The sequence below is a fragment of the Pseudochaenichthys georgianus genome, chromosome 16 (genome assembly GCF_902827115.2).
Source record: "Pseudochaenichthys georgianus chromosome 16, fPseGeo1.2, whole genome shotgun sequence".
NCBI lineage: Eukaryota > Metazoa > Chordata > Actinopteri > Perciformes > Channichthyidae > Pseudochaenichthys > Pseudochaenichthys georgianus.
The window spans coordinates 10639522-10661036 of NC_047518.2; the positions used below are offsets into that span (position 1 = coordinate 10639522).

Sequence of the window (21515 nt, forward strand, 5' to 3'; positions counted from 1 at the left end):
ACTTAAGTACAGTAAATGTACTTAGTTACAGTCCACCACTGTCCATTCGTCTTTCCAACAATATCTCTTTTTATCTGTCCATCTATTTTTCCCTCAACGTTTCGAGAGAGTCTTTCCTTTGTCAGGTCTTCCTTAAGTTTTCTTGCAGCTGTGAGGACGCTATGTTGTGGAGGGGGAAGACTTCTCATATTTCACTACGTCCCTCCGTAAACACAGTGGCTTTTATTTTGAAACCACTTTCCCAGACGGTCTCGTGGAGGAGCGGGTACCCGCGTGAGGGAGGCTGGGCTCGCGACAGCCTGCTCATCAAACTTAAATCTGCAGCAAAGATAATGACAGTACGCTGGTGTTACCTGTGCAGCTGAGGACCTTTTTGCATAGTCACCTGTGGAAATATTTTCCAAAATAAAGTAGTTGAGTGACTTACGCCCGGCTACAACGTCAGGACCAGTGACTTTCGGGGGTCCCCGGGCTCCGCTCCACGGGATGTGTTGGCGTTAAACCTACCTGCAGAGGCTGAAGTGGAATGCCCTCGGCCAGGCTTAGGAACCATGGTAAGCCTGTTTCAGACTAACGTTTCCCCTTCAGCCGTGCAGCATGAAACAAGCCGAGACACTGAGCGAAGTGCTGAGTAAGCAGAGCTCAGATATGGCTCTGCTAACCCGTATCCCACTAAGCAGCAAAGCAGTGAAACGTGCATGTTTTCCCTCAGTGTTATTGAAGCCTATATAATATAACCATGGACAACACATCTGTATGTGTTTAGCTAATTTGAAAAGATCATACCAGACCTATGCATTTTACAAATTAAGGGTATAATTTTGTGTGCAAGAGAAATTAAGTTCCCAATAAAGCAACACGTTTTTTCATTTGTTTTACTTTCTGAGAACTAATACCCAAGTCAAAAAAGAGTATACAAATATATGTGATACAGTTTTGCTGTACAGGATTATACGAATGTCTATATTCGGTTGAAGAAGTTCAAAAATCCTTTACTATGATTCAATTACCTTTAGGCTTTAAGGTTAATGTGCCCACCTGCAATTAACACGTATTCGTTCAAATCACGATAAGCAAAAATATTAAGCAAGAGTTCTGCAGAATAGCCATGTGATATTAACCATTTTATTATGAAGCTGTTTATGCAAAATATGTAATTTAAAAGTAGTTGTGGACAGTCATCACTACTTGTTTCCTTTCATTTCAGTAAATAAAAAGGAAAGAAAATGCACAAGCTCTGTGATCCTATGCAAATGGTAATCCAATGTTAATATTTATAGAACAAATACCTCTGTTGCTTGACATTTGCAATCTGCACAGTTTTTGCAAAGAGGCCTGAACATAGCTTGGTGGCAAGTCAAAACAGTGATTTCCTATCTCCTGACTATCATCTGTCTTTGGAGCGGTCCCTATAGTCTCACATTTCAAATGAGTTCCAGACGCAGAGTAGACAGACTCTTGCTTTCCACCGCCACATGGCAACCAAGAGAACGCTCTGCCCATTCTTCTCTTTGTCTTTTCTTTACTTTTCTCCTCTCCTCTTTCTTCTTTTTCTTTTCTCTTATCCTCCCTCCCCTTTTCTTCTCTGCTCTCCTGTTTTATTCTTCTCTCTTTTCCCGTAGTCCAGCAGGATAACAGTGTTGCTGTGGAGGAGATTCTGCTGGCTGTCAGCAGTGGCGACTCCAGAGTATTTGTGTTGGGTATTCTATGGTAGGGCTAACCCATACAGTGGTGGGGCTCAAGTCAGTATTTGCAATGTAATTACATACACGCTATATCATGCCCCTTGACAGTGAAACGCCACGCGTGAGGTTTAGATTATTTCCCTGTCTCAATCCAAATTGAACTGTATGAAATAAAAAGGCACATTTGTCTTGGTAGTAAGAAAAAGGGCGACCTGGAGCCAATCCTGCAACTTCCCCACAGGTGAAAGAGTTGACATGCTGAAAACCCAACCCCTGCAGGAGATTTTTTGAAATACTAACATAAAATACACATTCTGGTACTCTCCTGAGAAGAAAAATAAATACATCTATTACTACACAACATATTGCTGAGCCTGCTGCACCTCACAGAGAGAAGAGGAAAGGCTGTGTGAATTACTTTACATTGTGGATAACTGTGGATAGCCCCAATTGTTCTGTGTGTCAAAATGAAAGACAGCCCACACACCTATCAATCATCAAACCGTGGGGTCTTATTTCATTACGTGTTGATTTCTATCAACACATAATGTTGTATCCATGGATGTATAAAGAGTGGTTCTACCGCAAAATTATTCTCCGTCGGGACTTCCTGCAACAACACCACGCCGTTATCTTGATTCTGATTGGCCAGAAGACATTAGCAAAGATCTTTTATTGAGAAGACGATCACTACGTGACAAAAGTTTTCAAATCCGTTTCCAGACAAGTGGCTGAAATCAATCTTACTAACTGCTGTCTGTGCAATTTACTCTGCACGAGTTGACGGACTTCTTTTTGCTTACTTTAACATCATTTTTCAAGGTGGGGCTAAGCCATTTCTTGGTATGGCTGTAGCCTACCCCAGCCATACCCTGGAGCCGCTACTGGCTGTCAGTGAGCCGGTAGGACTTGACAGTATGTTGTTTGCCTCTAGATTGACCAAAGTGGTGGTGTTCATGAAAGATGAGCTGCATGGTTATCAGCTGATCGAGGCGGTGTGTTTATCAGGGACTTAAATATCCAAGTTTCCCCGCTGTCAGTGCCATCCACACAGTTTACCATCTCTGGTGTTTTGCTGTTCATACCCAATGAGCTGTTAGCAAATGAGCTCCAACGATTTGGTACATTTGTCAGAGGGTTCAAAAACTGTGAGTTTGGGATCCCAACCTGAAGTATGTTCAGTCTTTGAGGCAGCAGGTGTTCATGTTTATACTATAGACCCACTTACTCATACAGACGTGTCTTTCGAAGTTGAACACGGGATGGCTCTTACGGTATATTATGCAAGTGCAGGACAGATGAAATGTTTTGAAATGTGGGACACAAATGTTTCAGATGTCTGCATAAACCGCAGGCAGGGGGCGTCGGCTGCTGGTGTGGCCACGACTGGTGCACACTGGTGGTTGTGGTGCCTGAGGCTGGGTCCGATCGGGGCGTTGGGTGTGCAGAAGTTGGTGACACAGCTTTGCTCTTGGAAGTAGATTTGGATAGTAGGGCTCGACAGTAACGGTTGCCAGGTTGCCATTGGCAACCATTCATAAAAAATGTCAACCACTTCGTGGCCTTTGGTTGCCATCAGTGGCAACCAGTTTCTAACATAAAGAAATAAGAACAGCAAAATGTGCACCCCAAAATAGATAAATGTTCATTATTTGTTGTATTAAGTAGACGCTCCAGAAAAACGCGTGCACAAATCCTTGATTATGCGGGCTAAAATCCTTGATTATGCGATCAAACATGCAGGGTTTTATGTGATTTTATGCGGTGAAATTGCAAAATATGCGGGAAAAATAAATATTGGGCTGTCTTATTTATTTATTCTCTCTCATACACAACCTGCCACTAACGTTAAACCCCTTTACTATTCAATTAAACACATGCAATGTTTATTTATTGTGAAAGAAATTGGGCTATTTTAATCACACTCTCTCTCACACACACACACACACACACACACACACACACACACACACACACACACACACTTCTCCGCCTCGTTTTCTGACCAGCTTCAATCTTGTAGGCTACTCACCTCGTTTCTTGTAACCCTCGAAAGGGTTTTGAAGGTTGATGCCTCGGTGAACGTGAGTTGTTTGGCTTTCTTGTCCGCAGCAGCAGAAAGCATTTTCGAATCTTTGAATGAATCAAAGTGGGTCGTCACCATCGATGTTCTCGTATGCTCCAACCAGAGGTTGCGCTAGACTTTTTCACTGCCCGTCATTTTGACGGACAGGATCGTAAAACTTCTGTCAAAATCCAGAATTACCCGTCGGCCTTTACACAACTCTGACGAGGCGGGGAGCATGCTCGTGAACTGTCAACGGGGGGGGGGGGGGGGAACAGTTCACATGCGCCGTGTTATGCATGGCTGCTGCACCTCGCGGGAGCGTGCACAGCGTAAAGCCAACACTCACAGACATTTCAATGATTTGTACGGCACAGTTAGGTTTGGAAACGGTATGATTTCCTTTTTGGAGGGCATGCATAACACGGCATAACACCGGAGCCTCGCTGCGGGGAAACTTTGGCGCTGTTCCGAGTTTGTTCTAATCTGTCAAAATGACGGACTGCTTTCAGATTTGTCCGTCATAGACGGAAAATATTCGGTTAACGTGACCTCTGGCTCCAACACACAGTTGCACGGGGTGCAGAATAGTTTACCCCCACTTTCGTGCAAGACATCGGGGTACTGCTTTGCCCGGTCTTTAGCAGAAATGTTCGTCAGTAAATCAAATCAAATCCAATCAAGTTTTATTTATAGAGCACATTTATAAATGATTTTTGGTCGAGCCAAAGTGCTGTACATATAATAAAATTAGCCTACAGTCGAGACACTTTACAGCAAATACAACAACACAGATTGTTCAGAATATCAGTATGAGAAAAACGACACCCTCTGTCCTTAGACCCTCACATCGTACAAGGAAAAACTTCCAGAGAAAACCCAGTTTAAGGGGAAAAAATGGGAGAAACCTCAGGGAGAGCAACAGAGGAGGGATCCCTCTCCCAGGACGGACAGACGTGCAATAGATGCCGTGTGTAAATCGAAGAGATAATACATTTTACAGCATATAGACCGAATGTTAGGAAATGCATGTGTCTGTAATAAGAAGATGAATCCACGAGGATGTCAGCTACAATCCTGTGGAAGCCATCAGGGAAGCAGCATGGCGAGACCCAAGGCAGGACCGCAGAGACAGGTTCAGCCACGACCCGAAGTCCACGACTTAATCCAGAACTCGGGATAGAGGATCCAAGACACAGGACTACAGCAAGAGGATCAGCCTCGACTCCGGATCCCGGCGTAGATATAGATACAAAACAAGAAAAAAGATTTGGCTGGGTTAATCGGAACAAGAGAATACACAGACACAGACAGAGAGGGGAAAGGTCATTGGATAAAAGTTATTCTTGATAACCCTCTAGAAAGATCTCATGAACTTCCCCACTCAATCTATCAAGACCCGAGCAGTTCTATTAGAAGTCCAAGGTAAAGGCACAGGCCGGCGCATATCGCTCATGGAATCCCTCACCATATGAACTCTGACCCCTCAAGTGTACAAGTGAAGAGACACCATGTGTCAGCTCCTTTTTAGAATAGTATTTCTTCTCTTCTCAGAGAAACAAGGGTATGAAAAGAATAGCCAGAAACAAGGAGAGAGGCAGAACGTGACTACGTAAATGCACTCCTAAATATTAAACGAGTAAGAGGTGAAGAAACACAAATTGAAAAGAAAAGGCACCATCATGCTTCCCCTTAGAATAGGGTGGAAATTATGAAGACCCAAATTATGAAGAGGGGACATGGGATACTAGTGAAGAGCGGCAACAGTAGAAAAGCCCAACGTATCCAACGAACTAGCATACTCCAAAAAGACAGAAAGTCAAAGTATACGCCGAGAGGCACAACGTGACTACGTAAATGCACTCTCCCGTATAAATTAGTTCAAGGGAAAGGGGGTGAAAACTAAACTAATCAAAAGAAGGAAGTAGAGAGGCCTAAATGCCCTCTCCTAGATTCAGTTAAAGGAAAGAACTGGGGAACAAACAAGTACAGGAGGAAAGGCCCAACGAGTCAACGTCAACACACTCTCCTAGAATAGTTCAAGGTAAACGGGGTAGGAAGAATATAGTAAGAAACAGAGCTGAAAAGGCGTCCAAGAACGCTTTCCCTCTAGTCCAGGGTGAAAATGTAGGATAAGAAACAGAGATAGAGAGCACAACAACCTATCTCTTCGTCAGATGCACTCCCCCGCCTGGATAAGCGACTCTGTGCCCCATCCCCCTCTACCGGACCTTAGATCCGCAGAGGGAGAGGGGAGGGACCAAGCCCAAGGGGGGGTTTAAGGTGTTAAAAGAAAACCCAGCAGAGATCCAAAAATGAGATGAGTTAACTTTTTTTTTCTCAACTTTGTGTGGAAAAATGCGGGGATTATTATGCGGCCTTTTAAAAATCTGCGCCATTTTGCTGATTATGCGGTAAATTCTGCGATCGCAGAATCGCGTTTTTCTGGAGGGTCTAATTAAGAGTGATATTTAATTATTGTTGTGACCAGTCGGAACCTGATACTTAAGTTGCACGTGCATTGGTGTGATTACGGAGCCAGAAAGCGATGCACGTTAAATCGCATGCGCGGTGCGCCGTGTGTTTGTTTTAAACTTTTAAAAGTTAGCGTTGAGCCCTGGATAGAGAGGGGGTCATATATATCATGAGTAGTCTTGACAATTTCTTTTACAATTCCTTGCAAAAAAACTGCCCAAAAGAATGGGCATAACAAATTAACAGAATAAGTTAGAATCTTCTAATCAGTTCTGATACAATGATAATAAATGTGTGCAATTGTCTGTGTTGGATGTTTTTTCAATGTTATGGTTAGCAGTTATTTTTAATGAAATATGTAAAAAATTCAAGCTCCGTTTTAAAAGAAAAAAATGTTTTATGGGCAAATATCCCTTATTATATTGTATATAAGTCTCTAATGAATGACATATCATTAGCTGAGGTTGTGCTGATTTCTGGGATGTGCAAAACTTGATTATACTGTAAAGAAATGACAATTTATAAGGCAAAACACAAAAATATACAAAAACAGAAATGTCCTATGTGGGTCTCAGAAGGTTAACCCTTCTCTTGCGTTCGGTCATACCCTCCTTCCCATGCTATTTTCGGTCAAAATTGAACGTGGAACCCCTTATCCAATTTTGATGGTTGACATCTCATTTGAACAGCCAAAGCAAGTAGAATTAAGGGATGATAGACAGAATGACACCAGGGGTGAATTTCATATTATTTTTGGTAGTAAGTTCAAAGATAGTGCTTATTTTACATTACTGTATATTATAAAAATGCTTGCCATGTAGGCTGTGTTTACTGGAGATGGACATTATTTAGTTAGTGTTGTAGCTGGGATTCTTCCCGTTCCAATGATGTATGGGATGTATTTGTCACAATCTTAAGGAGAACCCAAATGCAGCACTCGAGAAACCAAGGAGAATTGGTAATATACTTTATTGGAGATTCCACTGGATTGGAGGAATACCAACCGGGCAGTATAACGCACCGGAGGACAGCGGGCAGAAGGTGAGTCAGGGACAGGCAGAGGGTCAGGGAGTAAGCGAGGCGGTCAGCGTGGATACAGGCAGGGTCGGATAACAGGCCAGGCAGGATAGTCGAGGGACAGGCAGGATCAGGAAACAGGCAGGTGAATGGAAAACTACTGGTGAATGATGGAGCAGACTATGACAGTATTGATTTGATAGAAGCAAGCCAGTGTTTCATGTCATGGACCGGACCCACCGGTGCGCCCATCAAGTTCAGCATTCACTGTGATGAATATAAAATAAGACACTGATACTTTCTTCAATGAACATGTATTGAAAGAGAAATATACCATAACAGAACGTGTGTGTGTGTGTGTGTGTGTGTGTGTGTGTGTGTGTGTGTGTGTGTGTGTGTGTGTGTGTGTGTGTGTGTGTGCGTGCTCATGTGTGTTCACGCACATGGTTGGCAATGCACAATTGTGGAATGTCACCTCAGGCTCCTCTCCCTCAGGGGCTTCTATCTTAGGGGCCTCTCCCTCAGGGGCCTCTCCCGGCCTCAGGTGCCTCTCCCTCAGGGGCCTCTCCCTCAGGGGCCTCTCCCTCAGGGGCCTCTCCCGGCCTCAGGGGCCTCTCCCGGCCTCAGGTGCCTCTCCCTCAGGTGCCTCTTCCTGGTCTGTTGTAGGCTCATAGTCTGGATCGCTGTTGTCTTCCATTTCTGAGACATCTTCCTCTATCTCCTCTTCATCTGGTTCAATCTCCTCTTCATCTGGTTAAAAAATTTGTCCAGAGCCCCTCGTACAGAAAATCGCCTAATCGGTCGCCTGCTCATTGTGTCAATGAATCAAATGTGAGCAAGGCACAAATATAACTGCTTGAGAGCCAGTAAGGGAGGCGCATTTAGCGCGAGAAAGTGAGAGGTTTGTGTTTCTCGAGGGGCACAGACCTCGCACCTGTGAGAAGGTATCATACATTGTATCATACAGCGCGAGAAAGGGAGAGGTTCCCGTAACGTGTGTGTGTGTGTGTATATAGATGTTTTCCATCTGCAGGATGAACATAATACACTCATACCCATTAATTTTCTATGGCGGTCTTCGATTAATTCAGAGTTAAACACAGGGATGGCTCTAACGATGCCAGTGTAACCGGTGTGGTTTGACGCCACATGTGATCTCTGCGTTGTGTTGTGTTTATCGGATGCAAACGACTTCTTTCTTGCCAACCAGGATTTATTATCTGTGCAAAACAGCACATAATTAATCATAATCATAATAATCAGCTTTCTACCTTAATATTCTCCTCAGTCGGGCCTGAAGCTAACTCAGGAAAGTATACACAGAGTTCTAAATAATACAATTAACATATTCTTTTAACAGATATACATTTATCCATGGTGGCAAACCGGTTTTTCTTTGTAAATGAATATATAAAAATATAACCATTAATTTACACTTGCAAAACAAACAATACAATTTACAGTTACAAAACACAAAAAGAATACCCACATACCTGTGCAAAGCAGCATATAATTACAGCAGAAAATTACTTAATCAGCTTTCTACCTTAATACTTTCAGTGGAAGAAAACACCCACATGTTAGGTTAGCATAGCTAAACTTTAGAAAGCTCACACACACTGTTTGAAGCGCTGCACATTATATAAACACATACAGTTACACACGGAAAAATATAGATATTAACTGCAACAACTTTGGCTTGTGTGAAGTGTAACATTAAACAATCTATTAACATATCAAATACAACATTTATGACACCACTTGTTCCACTTACTTCTCCGCAGTCGGGCCTGAAGCTAACTGAGGAAAGTAGCGCAAGTCTACAGAAATGTGCCGGTGCCAAGAGTACCAAAAATGAAACGTACTTTTCAAAATAAAAGCATCTAAAAAATAAAGTGACAGTGACAAGTTTTACAAAGAAAGTATGGACAAAAATGATATTACTGAAATATAAACAAGTGAAGTTATACATCGGTTATACCAGCACAGGACCAATGTTTTGAGTGTGGAGATATGGGAAACAGACTTTAAAGATGTATTTGGCTATGAACAAAACACAGCCACATGAATGCCTACTGCAGAGAAGTCAGACATGAAAGGTTAATAGTCTCACAAAGATAGAGGTAGATTCCTACCTAAATGTGTGATATCAGGGGTTGGAATGTAAACGTAATAAGTGGTGGTTCTGCAAGCTATGATAGTCTTCATGTTTACCCACAGTGTCATTTTATCTTTTTTATAAATGTAATTTGAATAACACCCATATTAAGTGTGTCTCTTGTGTGTCAGCAAATTATTTTAAAATGTCAGCCCTGGTTATTTTTGGCCATGCAAATCTTCTAATCTAGATCATGCTCCACCTTTCTCTTAGGAGAACTGTGGAATGTGCACTTGGGAATATATCCAGCCACATGAGCACGCCCATTGCCGACAAATGGAGAGTAATTACCTTCAGAAATGTGATCATATGTCTTGGCTTCACTCCACACACAGAGATGAGGAACATCAAGCACTGCAACCTTTATTCCTTTGCCCAGGGTATAAAAACATCAGCATGTTAGAATTGCCTCACAAAGCTGATAGGATGGCTGTTAGAACTTAAGTATGGTTCTAGTAAAAGATCACTGATGATGATATACAGTATAATGATGGTGTGAGGCTGTAATGGAAGGCTGGTCTGTACAGTGTTTGGTGATAAACATTCTGAAGTAGAAAGTGCATTGATTTGTTCAGCAGAGCAGCGATGCCTTTTCAAACATTTCACTTATTGTAATAGATTAAACCCTCCCTAAAGACTGCTCTTCATTATAAACTGTTACTACTAGAGATGTCCCGATCCGATCACGTGATCATTTTCAAAAGATCGGAATCGGGAGAAAAAAATTGGGGATCGGGATTTTTAAAAACATTTTTTTATTATTATTTAATGTTACAAAACAAAAATGACCATGTTCACGTCTTAAAGTCATCCCGAGGCCTTAGTTTTGGTTTAAAATGACACAACATCATGTATGTGTTGCTTTCTTTGGGCTTGTTTTCAGACCTGGTTGCTTATTTCTCTGAAATCTGGCAGCAGAGTGGGCGCAGTGTCTAATAGTAGCAGTAAGCTAACGAGAGGCTACGTTCAGCTGGTGACTCGGGAGTCGGGACAGAGAAAATGTCAGGAGTTTGGAAGTATTATAAAATTGAAAGCGAAGGCAGTGTAACAGCCAGATGCAATGTTTGCAAGGCGGAGGTTCCGCGTGGTGGAAAGAACAGAGCTACGTTCAACACGACCAATCTAATACGCCACCTGAGAAACAAACATCAACAACAACACGACGAGTACACAGCGGCCACTCGGGTAACGGCACTGAAACAACCAACACTTTCAGAGACTTTTAAAAGGAAAGAGAAACTGCCCCAGAACAGTGAAAAGGCCAACACAATAACAGCCAAGATAGCTGAATTCATCGCGTTGGATGACCAGCCGTTATCTGTTACCTTTTTTTCTCTTAATGCATTGCATAAAGATCGGATCGGGAAAAATCGGTATCGGCAGATTGTCAAAATGAAATGATCGGAATCGGATCGGGAGCAAAAAAAGGTGATCGAGACATCCCTAGTTACTACAGTATGATACAAGGCTCAAGACCCAAATGCACAACACCAAAGAAGGGGTACAAATGTACAAAGGCTTGATAAACCATAGAAAGAAACACAAAACGCTCACTTGGAGGATGAAAAAATGCCTGGACACCACAGAAACATTTAACTTTCCTCACAAAGAGCAGGTCATTTAACCCGTGCCAAATGTCACCTTGGTAATTTCATCCACTGCTTCTTAGGAGAGACTTTCTGATGGGACACAGGGCAGGAAGAGCAGTGTAAGGTTTCCTCTTCACAAGGTTTCTCTGCGAGATCTTTAGATATACGCTTGTCCACAGGACATCATTCAAATACATCAATACATGTGCACTATAAATGGAATTATCTGAAGGCACACACAGTCCGTACTGTATACTTTTTATGCTAACTAAGTTATTGGCTTGTCCACATGTATAACTGCCTACATGCATACATTCCAGCTGGGTGAATGTTAAATGCTGTTAAGGCTAATATCACATCTGATCATCATTTAATCAGGAGAGACTTATTTTGATAGAAGTTTGAATAGTCTTTGGCAATTAGACCCTATCTTTATACGATGTAATTTAAAGGAGGGGTCTTTGGAGTGGACTTCAATGCCATGAAGCCTGAAAGAACCACTAACTGCAGTGAGGGGAAAACAGATTTAAAATGTGACAGCTGCACAGTGATTGGCTGTTGGGGATCATGGGAAAATGTAGTCGGTCAATTAAAAGAGTAGCATTTTAGAGGCTGCTGGGGAAGTGAGAGAGAGAATGAATATCGTAGGAAGTCCTCTTGATTGAGAACATCTAGCCTTTCCACAACTATATAATGCATAGATCTACATCAGGCATGTTTGCTCCTGCTCCAGACAATACTGCTGCCTTATCTTCTTTACCGTAGCTTTCATCCATGTGAATGCATTGCGTCTTTCACGATAAGTGCTGGAGGCGTGGTGCAAAGTCTGAGATGAGGATGCAACAAATGAAATAATACAACCATACCCTGTAATAAAGTGATCCCTATTTGACTACATTCTTTTCCATTTTTTTTTGCACTAGAGTAAGTGATTGCCTTTTCCCAAAGTGTCTGAGGAAATTGGTAACACCTGCCGACTTTCTGCCAGTCAAACAGAAAGATGGAATATGATGAAGTGAGCCTTTAAGAAATGAAGACTTAACAACTCAAATGTAACTGGGTTGTCAATGTGAGGCTTTCTGTCATGAAGATTTGTTTATGGGTTTTAGGAAAGCCTGTTTTTGCACCTAAATGATTTGGAAAAATATAAACTGACTGCCAACTATGTGCCCTTTGAGTCCTTCCAGAAATATAACTCAGCGTTTGTAATCACTCCCGACCGGATGGCTTGTTCCAGCGGTTGTTGGACAGGATTCCCCCTTGGGGCATGCTTCTTATGTTAATCCTCTTATAGTTGTTTGTGTGACTCATAAGTTCCTCCTGTATTCCCCTGCACTCCTCCTCTCCTGGGGCGAGCTGGCTCTGCAGAACTTGTTGCATGTCTCAACATAATGCTGAATACTTTCCTGCAGCCCTGAGCTGGAAGACAAGAACAGCGATATAAAAAGAGAGAGGAAAGACAGCTTTTAGACACCTGCTCCATCAGGAGGAGGGATGGTTATATGGGGAATAGGTGTGTGTGCATTAACACACAACTCTTCTGGTGTTTGTATGATGTGGCTTTACAGTATTTCTTATTATTTCTTATTTCACATCGCATAAACACCAAATCCCAGCACGCATTGCGGCTAAACCATCCAATCAACGAGCTGAGGATCTTGCCTATATGTTTCCGGTTTCGTTTATGACGGATGTATTTTGTTATGCACACATTCCTTCACATTTTAATTTAAATGTACATTAAAGTATTTTGTGAGGCCTTCTAACATGTTTTTAATATAACTACGGTTGTAGTTGAAGAGTTTGTAAATTAACATGAACCGAAGCTGTTGCAAAAAAGAATGTGCATATCACCGCAGCACATCAAGCCTAAAGTATCACCTAAATGCAAAGCATGTAGCAGCTAGCGTGGACGTTAGCCCGACTCCGAGTGCAAGGAACCACACCCTGACCCAACCCACACTCAGCCAGATGACTGGTTTCAGGGCCAGGATAAGTAAGTCCACGTCTGAGAAAATAACCAACTCCCTAGCTCACTAATACAGGGCTCGACATTAAGGACTGCCCGATGGCCCGGGGCCATCTAGTATTTAGCTCGGGCAATGAAGCCTCACCTGCTGGTTGCCCGATCGGGCAACCTATTATGCCAGTATCATGCAGCTCGCGGATCCAGTAATGAGTGACCCGACAGTAAAACTAAACATATCTACAGTATAACTAGTTTAGGTAGTTTGAGAGGTAATTAAAATAGCTACGTGTGATTGAAGAAACACACTCCTCAATGTCAGTCTTGGTACTTTATTGACAAAGATGACGATAAGCTGACAAAGTATTACATACATGCATGTCATGACCAATACACATATATTAAATTACATATATTAAAGACACACTAAACAGTAGTGGAAACAGTCTTACATGAGTGAGTGGATGAACGTCTCAACTCGAGGCGGAGTGAATGAACAACATGTGAACTAAAATGGCCGCTAAGCACGACCGGGTCAAAGCACGGCATATCCGGGCAGCGACAGCAGTGACGCTGCCCTCTTGTGGCCGGCGATAAACTCTTCATCCCCCCCAGACCGGAAAGCTATGGGACGGAATAGGTTAACGGTCTAAATCCAGCTGCCGGACTCGGGCTCGTAACGTGCAGGCGGCCTCCTCACGCGGCCTGGCCGAGTAGGCTGGGGCAGCATCGGCGGCGACTGCGGCACCGGTGCGCCCAGGAAGGCACCCGTAGGAACGGTGAGGTCAGAGGACGCCTCACCGGCAGGTGCCGGTGGGGAAGCGCCCATAGCCGAGTCGCGGGGTCCAACAGCCGGCCGCTGAGCGATCCCCTGGGGCGTGCGTAGATGGACTCACAGACCGATGACAGACTCGCCAGGGCAGGGTCATTTACGTCAATCCCACCCTCCTGCTGGATGAGTTGGAGGAGGTGGCCGAGGCATCCGTCAGCTGCTGTCTCCCGTGCGAGGAGGGGCCAAGAGACGGCTCCGAGCTCCCGTGCGTCGTCGCGGATGGAGGCCATGAGTGCTCTAACCTGAAGTGTGTGTTACTTTTGTTCCGCTCACCGCTGCAGCTGATCTCTCTCTCCCGTCAGATTAGACTTCACTCGCGTTTATGTCCATATCGATCAGATCCAGCTAGTTCTAGCTAATGATAGACTACCTGCTTATTAAAAGACAACTACACAATAAGTGTCGCTATGCAACTGGATGCCACAAAGTATAGCACAGCATTATGCATTTGTTTACATGCCCACCGGAGCCCCGAGGCATTACCAACAGATCAACGCACAATCAACCCATACAGGACATCTCTTTCTCCACATTAAGTGTTAGACATTAGAGTTGACTATTCTTGTCTGTCACATACTCTTCTTGTCTCTCACATAAGTGGCGCAACTGAAGCGGTATTGCTCTAAAGGGAAATGATTTTGAACGAAGATATTTAGATTTGCCGGCTAACGGGAACTCTGACGTGTGCTTCGCGGATGCGCTCGGCTCCTCTCGACTGCTGCTCGGGTCTGCTCGGTCAGCTTCCGGATGAGGAGGCATTCGTTCGACCAATTTACAGTAGTTAACATTACAAACATTTTTAACAGGGGCCATAATAGTGTAAATAATGTTTGTTTTGGCAGTTATAACTGAATGTAATGTTTTCTACTTTTTTCCATCTGGGAAGGCATTTGCCTTCATCAGATAGAAAGTGTTTTGACCAACAACTTAAGTATTTCTTAAAGCTATGCAGGAAGCGAGCAAACACAAACAAGAACAAACAAACAAGTGAAATGAAGAATACAATTGAAATTGTACATATAATATTGTGGTGGTTCATCTTATAATTCAGTCTAGAGAATGCACCAGACAGCATCTAAGACCTGCAAAAATTAAAAAATGTCTAGGGGGAGGCCCCCCAAACCCTTCGTGCCATTTCGTCCGCATGCATTTTTCAGGGCAATCTCTATTGGGCTCAGGGCCATCTGTAAATTAGCTTAGATGGCCCTGTGCTTAAAAATGCGATTTTAAAAAATGCGATTAAAAATGCGATTAATTTCGATTAATTAATTACAAAGCCTCTAATTAATTAGATTAATTTTTTTAATCGAGTCCCGGCTCTAATTATTATGTTATAATAATAATAATAATAACAACAACATAAGTACAGTACTTGATTATATGTAATTGGTAACTTTCCAACACACAAATATTCAGCTTGCCCAAAACTGCTGTAAGGTCTTGCAGCAGGATTTGCTAACGCGGCTAACGAAGGAGCGTCTCTGGAGCTGCAGTCCACGCACCCCCCACGGAAGTTGTCAGTTTGATGTGAAAGAGGCTTTAAGCCTCTTAAGCCCCGGACACACCAAGCCGATTTTGGCCGTCGATGGATGTCAGGCCGACGATGAGCGTCTTGTCGCCCTACTTAGATTGGTGTGTCCCGCACCGTCGTGTCTTTTCGGCCGTGCCGACACCTTTTTGGCCGAATACCTACCGATTCGACATAGAATCGGTAGGCAATCGGCCAAAGGCTGTCGGTCAAATAAATCACTCCGATTGGCTGTTTAGCTAGCGAATCAGTGCATGGGGCTTTCCCGAACCTGTGTCGAGAGCTGGAGTTAAATGAAATCTCAGATTTGCCTTCTTAATAGTTTGTTTGGGTCCCTCACTTCCGTTTCGCTTTTCATGCACCGATTCGCTAGCTGAACAGCCAGGTGGTGTCGGCACGGCTTTCACAGGTGTAGGGACATAAGATAAGATAAGATGAACCTTTATTAATCCCCGAGGGGAAATTCAGTTGTACAAAAGCAGCAACAGGGTAAGCGTGAAAAAAAAACAAAAAAAAACAGTACAGCAAAGATTCACACAGATCAATAAAATCTAAAATCTAAAATAAATAACATAAAATCAAGGAAATAATGATAATAATAATAAAAGACTATAAAAATAGGAGATACATAAAAATAAGAGTAAAATAACTGTCAGCATATATACATATTTCGTCATCATCTAAGTTATAAAGTGCATAATAAGTTAAAGTGACAAGTTAACATGGGTTGTGAAAACAGTGTATATTTATGACCAGTGATTTTTTTGGGAAAGTTGTTAACAGCACTGAGACGTGGAAGACAGCTCAATGGTGTGAAACATTCCTTCACTCTGCATCCACAGAAATAGGGGAAGTGAGGGGGAGCAGTCAGGGGCAGGCTTTTTCTTGTTGTTGTGCATTGCATGTATGAACAGCACAATTATATTGGTCTCACCTGGATAAGTCCTATTCAGCTGGACATTACAAGAAACACAGAGCAGGCCTCAACAAGCTTTATATTCTGATACTTGTATATTCAGAATTGTGTAGATGTTTAAGCTATGCTCCCTCTGTCAGCAGATTCTCAAAGGTTACACATGTCTGTTGTGCTTTCACTCCTCTGCACAGCGTGTTTTGCTCCCTTCCCATGTTCAGTGTGACTCAGTTGCTCTCAGTGCAGCCTTTGGTTAACCCCTCTGGAATCTGAGCGCTACATTCTGTCTAGTGCAAAAGCTATCTTTGAGATGTATGCTACCACCCCGTTATAATCATGGTTCTTTTTGTCTATTTTTGTCTCACAGGCCTGGCGCATGTGGTCAAAACTTTGCTGTGGTCAAAAGAGGCTGCTCTTCCTCTTTCCCCTCTTCCTCTTCCTCGCAATCTTTGTGATGGCTATGACCCTGCCCCGTCCTTTGCCGGGCTCTGACATGGACTGGAGGTCGTCCCGAGCCCTGAGCTCCACCGGGGAGCTGAGACCCAGGCCCAGAGACATGAATTCACCCCCTGTTTCTTCTAACCAGCAGCAACTCACTCACATCCAGAGCAGGACCTGGAAACCCTCTCTAAAAGACTCATTTAAACATTCAGTGCCAGCTAAACCTGTTGCTCGTGAGGACAAAAACAACATAAAAGACAGAGGTCACCCAGACTTTGTCAGAAATAAGCATAAAAACAATGGCATTGCTTCAAAACGAAAAGAATTGGCAGGCACCAATCTCTCTCGGTTTACAGTTAACAACACAGGGCCAAAACATAGAATTAAGCCAAGCGACCACAGTGCTGTGGTGAAGCACTCTGCACGGGTAAATGGCAGTCAGGCTGCACACAGACAGGCAGCCAGATGGCACAGGAAAGCAGACACACCAATACAAAGTGCAAAGCTAGGTCAACATCACAAGGAAAACAACAGACCAGCAACTGGGAAATCTGGCAAAGTCGCTAAGGATTGGCGGGCTGTGAAAAAGTCCTCTCGGGATCTGAAAAAACAACACAATCCCTCGGAAGAGAAGGAAAAGAATCCTGGCTCGGCTTTGTTCAACCAAAAGAAAAAGGAGGGCGCCTGGTGTCGGAGCTTCAGAGAGCAGGACTTCCCAGGCAGTGACCGGAGGAGGATCAGGGTCAGCCCAGAGCTCCAGCCCTGGCTCAGCAAGGAGGACATCCAGAAGATGGAGCTCCTGGCAGGGGGCCAGGTGGTCAGTAAGGCCAGGGTGCCAGCACATGGACAGGTGCTCCAAGTGGCACTGGATCCTCCTGCACCCCAACAGGTACACAGATACACTGTTTGGAATGAACTGTTTGTAGATGATATGTTTTTATTAGTGCTGTCAAAATTATCGCGTTAACGGCGGTAATTTTTTTTTTAATTAATTGCGTTAAAATATTTAACGCATTTAACGCATGTGCAGAATGGCCCACCCCATACGTGCCACCAGTGGCAGCGCCAGGGTATGGCTGGGGTAGGCTACAGCCATACCAAGAAATGGCTTAGCCCCACCATGAGAAATGATGTTAAAGTAAGCAAAATAAAGTCTGCCAACTCGCACGGAGTAAAGTGCACAGACAGCAGTTAGTAAGATTGATTTCAGTAGCCACGGTTTTGAAAACTTTTGTCACGTAGTGATCGTCTTCTCAATAGAACATCTTTGATAAAGTCTTCTGGCCAATCAGAATCAAGATAACGGCGTGGTGTTGTTGCCGGAAGTCCCGACGGAGAATACTTTTGCTGTAGTACAGGGGTGCACATAACTGGTACGCAGGGTATGTGCGTAATCTGAAATGCGCACCGTCACTTGTGTCACAAAGTGCATTTGCATACCGACGTACTTGTGAAGCTTTTCCAGAAGGCGGTTCGATCCCCGGACGACAGAGTCGGTCTCCGTGTGCACAGACAGGGCTGCTGTTAACGTCGGTCTGTACAACGGAATTGTGCCAAAACTACTACGCCAACCGGCTGCGGAGGGAGACTCCCCCCCCCCCCCCCCCCCCCTTCACTGGAGAACTGCGCTAAAACAGCTGATCACAACGTTCACACTGTGGTCACAAAGTACTCCACTAGCCCCCCCCCCCTCTGTCGACTTTCCTGAAGTACTCCCCCGTTGATAGAAATCAACACGTAATGAATTAAGACCCCACGGTTGATGATTGATAGGTGTGTGGGTTGTCTTTCATTTTGACACGCATACAAATGTTATAATAAACATAGATACTGTATGTTAAATGGATATATCCGCCTGCTTTCATTTATCTTTCCATTCCCACAACAATATACATAAATAAATGGCATATTTTGGACATAGTTCGAATGGTGATTAATCATGATTAATTAATTTTTAAGCTGTGATTAATTGATTAAAATTTGTAATCGTTTGACAGCCCTAGTTTTTATATATGTAGCTCTTTTTGGCAGCTATGTGCTAGTGATGCGCTGTGCAGTTTTCACCGCAGCTGTGTTAAGGTTACTCTAAAAACTGGACCCAGTCGCAGAACACAGACTCGAGAGGGAATGAAGTGTTACAGATTTACAGTGGTTGTACTCAGTCAAGAGATGAGGGAAGGGCTAGATATGGCAGGATAGTGGAGGTATGGAAGGGGAGGCAGGCAGGTGAGGCTTGAAGCCTAATGGTGTGGCAAAGGGAGAAGCAAGCAGGCTGTCGGGAGGGTCCGTTGGCAGGTGAGCTGATGATCCACTGGTGGCACAAGGACAAATATTAGCATCAAAACACAGGAAAATACTCAATACGCAAGGAAGCTCCAGTTGCTGGAGGACTGTTGTAGATATGCTGTGTTGATAGGATGATGACGACGACGACGACGACGACGATGATGATGATGATGATAGACAGCTGAGCATGTCTGAAAGGGGCCCGCAATCAGCCTGCTGCCTGCAAGGAAAGCCAAACCCACGGCACACGCAGGGAAAAGGGGAAACTAAGGGCCAATTCCACTTTGTGACGGAGTGAACTGTGACACACTCACATCTGATTGAAGAATCTGAAAATCTGATGTTTGGAAGCTGCCTGGTTTTTGCACCAGTTCCTGTAAACATACAAAACTTAACAATTAAATCAACACTTTTACAGTTTTCTAGACTAGACCTGGGTATATAATTCCGGTTTGGAATTGGGTCTGTGGACCGTGACAGAGTATTACAGTTGAGGGCGAGGAGCTTCACTGCCTGGAATCATCAGCTATCATTGTCAATATAACGCACACAGTATTTCCCTTTAACTGCTGGCTAAAAGGTTTTTTTGATTGTTTTACTTACATATACAAATTGTATCTACAAAGTGAGGCCATTCCAACGAAAATATTCGTAGCTTTTACCTGAGGCACCAGGTATTGCTAGGTGTCTAAAACAAAAAGGTGTTTTATAAATAAGAGTTGTAAAAGTGTATTTGTCCCTCACAGAAGAGTGATCCACCTTCCCAAAGCCATGCAGAGACCCACAGTGAGCGCTGCCAGCAGGGGCTTTGCTCCCTGGTCAAACGCACTGACGACTGGTTTGAAGTGTTCTCCTTCCATCTGGACCGGGTGCTGGGACTCAACAGGAGTCTCCCTGCTGTGCTGAGGACTTTCCACAGTGACATTTTACCGTACCGATATATCAGCGGCACACCCAGACCTGTAGTGTGGTGGGATCCAGACATTAAACACCTGGCTGATAAAGACAATGACCAGAACTCAGTACCGCTCAGCTGGGCCAGGTACCAGAAGCTGCTGCAGGCCCACTGTGGGAGTGAAGCAAACCTGAAGACAGCGCCCTGTGTGGGAGTAGACCACCCAGAGTGGGGGAGACTGGCTCTCTTCGACTTCTTATTACAGGTAAGCTCTGTACCACGCTTACGCTCAGTACCCACATGTGTGCACAGAAGACCACACACACAACATGACTCGTACAGTGACAGCAGTACTACACAGAACAGTGGCATGTTCAAATTAAAGGGATTTGGGGTAGTGAGAAAAGAGGACAGAGTCTACATACAGTAGATCACCAAGAGCTATGGAGGAGGGCAGACATGCTGGAACTGGGTAAGTAAATGTATTGTAATTTAATTGGATTATACAGAAACGCATGTTTGACTGAAGTTTAGTCCAGCAAATCAGTCGATTCAAAGTAAGCTGAAGTAGCTAGGTTTCTGTAAGCAGCTAATGCTGGCGTCACCTAGCACATTGAAGTGGAGCAGAAGAGTTCAACTGGATGTCTGCATAATGGGTCATTTTTAGTTCTAGTTAAAATGCTGTCGAAACTCCTTTGTCTTGCTTTGGCATGGCTGGTGCTTCAGGAAAATGCTGGTTTATAAGGACACAGGCTTGATCACCAAGTTGGCTACAGCTGTGATAGCCACTCCTGCCAGCCTGTAAAACGTTTTAAAGAAGATATACCCCAAAAACACTCAAATGTTAAAACAGGTTAAACAAAATGAATCATATGCCTAAAACATCAGGTATTTCAGGTTTACAGTATGCTACCAAAGCAAGTGAGATATGTAATGGAAATCCATTGATGTTGATTGTTACGTTCCCTACTGGGCTAGGGGAACCAAAGGGAAGTAACGAAATATAAAATGACCGGGCGGGAGAAAAAGGAGAGGAAACGGATCTCTGAAGCCACAAGATAGTCTTTTAATGGACAAAAGAAAAAGGGCTCACGAGCCAACTTGCAAAGCAAACTAAAATAAAGAACAAAAATATACACTGAAGCACATCTCCTAATAATTAACAGAACACAGAGACATAGACACCATGCTGCACACATGCAGCCAGAGGAGAAGGATAGAGCAACTGCAGCCTTCCTCAGGTCCTTTATGGAGGCCCTGATTGGGGATTGGGAGCACCTGGGGGAGCAACACGTTCTCACTCTCAACCCATCACATGTTGACGGTCGGTCAGGGCCCCTCCCTCTATTATGGACAGGGTACCCCTTGAGAGTCAGTTTTCAACTGGCAGGGCGTCCCATAGACCTTCATAGACCTCCCATAGCGTTGATAATAGACGCCATGAGAACGCTCCCCGACGGTCGATTGTTATTGTAAATATTAATATAATAATTATTTATTTTTTAATAGTCACACTCGATTTCGGCGATTTTCTTGTTGCCCCAGCTGGTCGACACCTCTTTTAGCAAAAACAAAGGCTACATTAATGTATCAAATCGATGTTAATCCATGTGTGTGGTTGTGGAATTAATGGATGTGCCGTTGTAAATGAATGCGTTGCTAGGC

The 21515-nt window shown here is 43.7% G+C and overlaps 1 protein-coding gene across 1 annotated transcript in view; it reads left to right on the forward strand.

Annotated features, from left to right (window-relative positions):
* The first annotated feature begins 477 nt into the window (after nt 1-477).
* gask1a (golgi associated kinase 1A) overlaps nt 478-21515 on the forward strand; it is a 33665-nt gene continuing 12627 nt past the window's right edge. The window contains exons 1-3 of the mRNA XM_071206126.1: nt 478-554; nt 16596-17558; nt 19702-20115. Coding sequence (XP_071062227.1) covers nt 552-554; nt 16596-17558; nt 19702-20115 — 1380 coding nt within the window. The 5' untranslated portion in view covers nt 478-551. The remainder of the gene's footprint in view (nt 555-16595; nt 17559-19701; nt 20116-21515) is intronic.